Genomic DNA, 3,573 nt, shown 5'->3' with positions numbered 1-3,573 from the left:
TACTGCTTCAGTGATTCCATCCAGCCACCTTACTATAATTGCTTTCCTTTAAATAGGAGAACAGATAACGTGTTGTGGCATTCTTGTGATTTCAGGCACTTGAAAAGAATGATCATATACTAAGTCTCAATTTACATTCTTGCATCAGAAGTTGGAACATACAGATAGTCCGCAAATTACAAATGTGATTGAGCCCAGAGTTATAGTCTTGAATCATGCCGGTCAGGTGGACAAGTAGGCTTGGGCAATCTTTCTCCTATAATGCCCAACTTTGACCTTTTGTGGTCACTCATTAAGCAAACAATTGTGCCAGTTGTAAAGCAAATGCGGCAGTCATTAAGTGAATTCACTGTCAGCAATGGGCACTTTTTATTGGAAACCAGAAGTAAACACCACATAACTGTGGGACACTGCAATTGGCCCTAAATGCAGGCCATATGTCAAGCACCCAAAATGCCATCATGTAATTATGGGGGGGGGAGGGAAACAACCATCAGAATCTCGAATCTGGATCACAAGTAGTCTTGGGTGATTTGTCATAATTTCAAGCGATCGCTAAGCAATCAGTCGTAAATCGAGGATTACCTGTAAATACATAACGATGAAGTTTGTGACATGAGTTATCACACATATCATTTAATCCTGGTTTCCTGCACTGGCCCATGTTACGTTGAACATTGAACAGAAAGTTTAAAAAAGATATTGTAAATTATGCAACTGAGACGCTTTCCACAGAACGAAGCTTTGTCTTACATTTTTAATATATAACAATGTATGTAATTTTTCACTATATAAAATATATAAATAACTTAATTTCCTTTCTTGTTGCAACGATTTCTCTTTAAACGTAATGGTCTAAAGAAACATAATAGATAATATCCTTAAGGAACAAAACTTTAGAAGTATATACTTAGAAGGAAGAGAGGCATATCAGTGCAGAAGATGCCTGGTAGGACTTTTTCCAACCAACAGGTTTTATTAGAAGGTAGTAGTTTAGGTAATCTGCAGATCTGTTAATCAGAAAAAAAGTGCTACCAGATTACTTGTTATTTTATCTGATGTAGAAATTTTGATGCAAGTTTGTTTGCAATAAAATTTCATTTTAATGTATGCATTTTAGTGTACATTTAAAGTGACAATAAAGTTTTCTACTCTACTCTTCTTTACTCTTCTCTACTCTATTCTACTCTACTCTACTCTATTCCATCCCATTCTATTCTACTCTACTCAATTCTAATTTCATAAGCTGCTATTTATTGAGCAAATGATGACCATGAATTACCCGTTTTCTCTTTCCTGCATTCTCCATAGGTTAATGCTTCTCCATCTCTTACTTCCAGTACTGCAAATGACCGTATACTCAAGTACAATCTGATAAATGACACACTGAATATTGCTGTGCCCAATGGAGAAATTCCTGATTGTAAATGGAATAAACCGCCCCCCAAAGAAGCTCTTGGGAATTATGAAATTTTGTAAGTGTTTAAGAATAGATATATAGAAATGGATTTGCTAGAGTTCTATTTGGCCAAGATCTTACTCTATGGAGGTTTCACAATGAATCCACATTAATTGTTAAGTCAAGACATCAGGTCATGATGTATTAACCATTACTGCCTTGCTACTAGAATGCACACTGAATCGATTTTATTGGAGGAAAAATAGTGATGGGAAATACCATCAAATTCTTCATTTTTAATGATGGAACTGATATCACAAGTGCATAGATTCAGAGAACAGTATTCTGTTCACCAGGGCCAAGGCACTATTTTAAGAAAGGATGTGTGTTTGTGTTTATTTGTGTGTATAGGTAGTCCTCGACTTATGACAACCATTTTTTTTGTTGCTAAGCAAGGTGGTTGTTAAGCGAGTTGTGTCTCATTTTACAACCTTTTCCCACAGTTATTAAGGAATCAGTTCAGTTGTTAAGTGAATTTGGCTTCCGTCATTGCTTGTTGGAAGCCGGCGGTGATCACCTGATCCCAGGAGAGTGCAACTGTCATAAATATAGGCCAATTCCAACCACCCAAAGTTTGACCACATGACCATGGGGGATGCTGCAGTGATTGTAAGCGTGAAAAATCGTCATAAGACACTTTTTTCAGTGCTGTTTTAACTTGGAATGGTCACTAATCAAATAGTTGTAAGTCAAGGTCTAGCTGTGTACTAAGAGTCACAGGCATGCATATAGATTTATCACTTAACTTTGTGAACAGGAACCAGTGTTTTCCCCAAAGTTAGAGTTTATTGATTATATCATATGGATTAATTATGGACAGGAAAGAGCAGTAATTTGGTTTTTTTAAAAATATCCTCAAGTGGATACACTTTAAAGCAGGGGTCTTCAAACTTGGCCCTTTTATGACTTGTGGACTTCAACTCCCAGAATTCCTCAGCCAGGTACGCTGGCTGAGGAATTCTGGGAGTTGAAGTCCACAAGTCATAAAAGGGCCAAATTTGAAGACCCCTGGTTTAAACTTTACATACAAATAAAATAAAAGAACTAGCTGTTTTCCTCATCCGGGGTTCTGTATTGAGGAGTTTTCTTTAAAATGGTAGAGCACTCATGTCTACAGCTTCTTCACCTGGCAACTGTTGCAATTCCACTTAAGAAAAATTTCACCCTTTTGATCCAAACCAGCCATTGATGTTTATCTCTCTTCCCTTAGATATGATGAAGAGGTGGCCCAAAGTGAAATGCCAGATCGAGATTTGCGAAGTCGCTCTGGACAGCCTGTTGGATGTAAGGGAAACCGAGCCAGAGATCCTGGAAAAGCAGGGTATCTTACTTGGAAGTAGTAGAATAAACTGAGGTGTGGTTTTTGTTTTTGTTTTGAAATTCTGTGTGGATGTCTTTTAATATAATTTATTTGCTTAATACTAGTCCAGAGAAAAGAATATTGATCAAAGATGAGAGGATAGAGGCATGTGCATATATTTCAAGTTGATCATTAGATCTATTGCAGTTTCAACTGCATACTTATTATCATGCAAGATTGTTATGCTGCATGTTATAGTAGACACATGTAATGAGTTCATGCAAACAAAGTAGCATTTTAATAAAAGAACTCATTTCCAAGTCACACCACTTTCTTTGAAGTAATAACTGCTATCTCAAGCACTGCAACAGAAATATGCATTCCAAGATTAGTATATTTATTTCTCCCCCCCGATTGTTCTAGAATTCTAAGGCAAACTGTTCAAAGCGTATTTCCCTATTGCAAACTAATTTATTTATTTATTTATTTGTTTGGATTTTTATCCCGCCCTTCTCCTTACGGACTCAGGGCGGCTGACAGCCTAATAAAAACAATACAGAGATAGAGATACCCACTTTAAAACATAATTAAAATAAAATATTTGATGTGGCCTGGGTCAATTTAAAATTATTTTTAAAACCCCATTAAAAATCTCCCCCTAGGCCAGTCCTGCTTGTTGGAATAGCCATGTCTTAAGGGCGCGGCGGAAGGAAGGGAGATCCGGGATCACCCGGATCTCTGGGGGTAGTTCATTCCAGAGGGTGGGGGCTCCCACCGAGAAGGCCCTCCCCCTGGGAGTCGCCAGCCGGCACTG

The 3,573-nt window shown here is 37.7% G+C and overlaps 1 protein-coding gene across 1 annotated transcript in view; it reads left to right on the top strand.

The window, feature by feature from the left end:
- Positions 1 to 3,224, top strand: part of LOC107300578 (probable tubulin polyglutamylase TTLL1) — a gene marked incomplete at its 5' end in the record, with an annotated part of 8,179 nt that extends 4,955 nt beyond the window's left edge. The window contains 2 exons of the mRNA XM_015829892.1: positions 1,312 to 1,475; positions 2,670 to 3,224. Of these exons, the coding sequence (XP_015685378.1) occupies positions 1,312 to 1,475; positions 2,670 to 2,799 (294 nt within the window). The remainder of the gene's footprint in view (positions 1 to 1,311; positions 1,476 to 2,669) is intronic.
- Positions 3,225 to 3,573: the final 349 nt, after the last annotated feature.

This window comes from Protobothrops mucrosquamatus, unplaced genomic scaffold, assembly GCF_001527695.2.
Source record: "Protobothrops mucrosquamatus isolate PMUCROS unplaced genomic scaffold, P.Mucros_1.0 scaffold7505, whole genome shotgun sequence".
In the NCBI taxonomy this organism is placed as follows: Eukaryota; Metazoa; Chordata; class Lepidosauria; order Squamata; family Viperidae; genus Protobothrops; species Protobothrops mucrosquamatus.
This window is presented reverse-complemented; position numbering and strand designations above follow the sequence as displayed.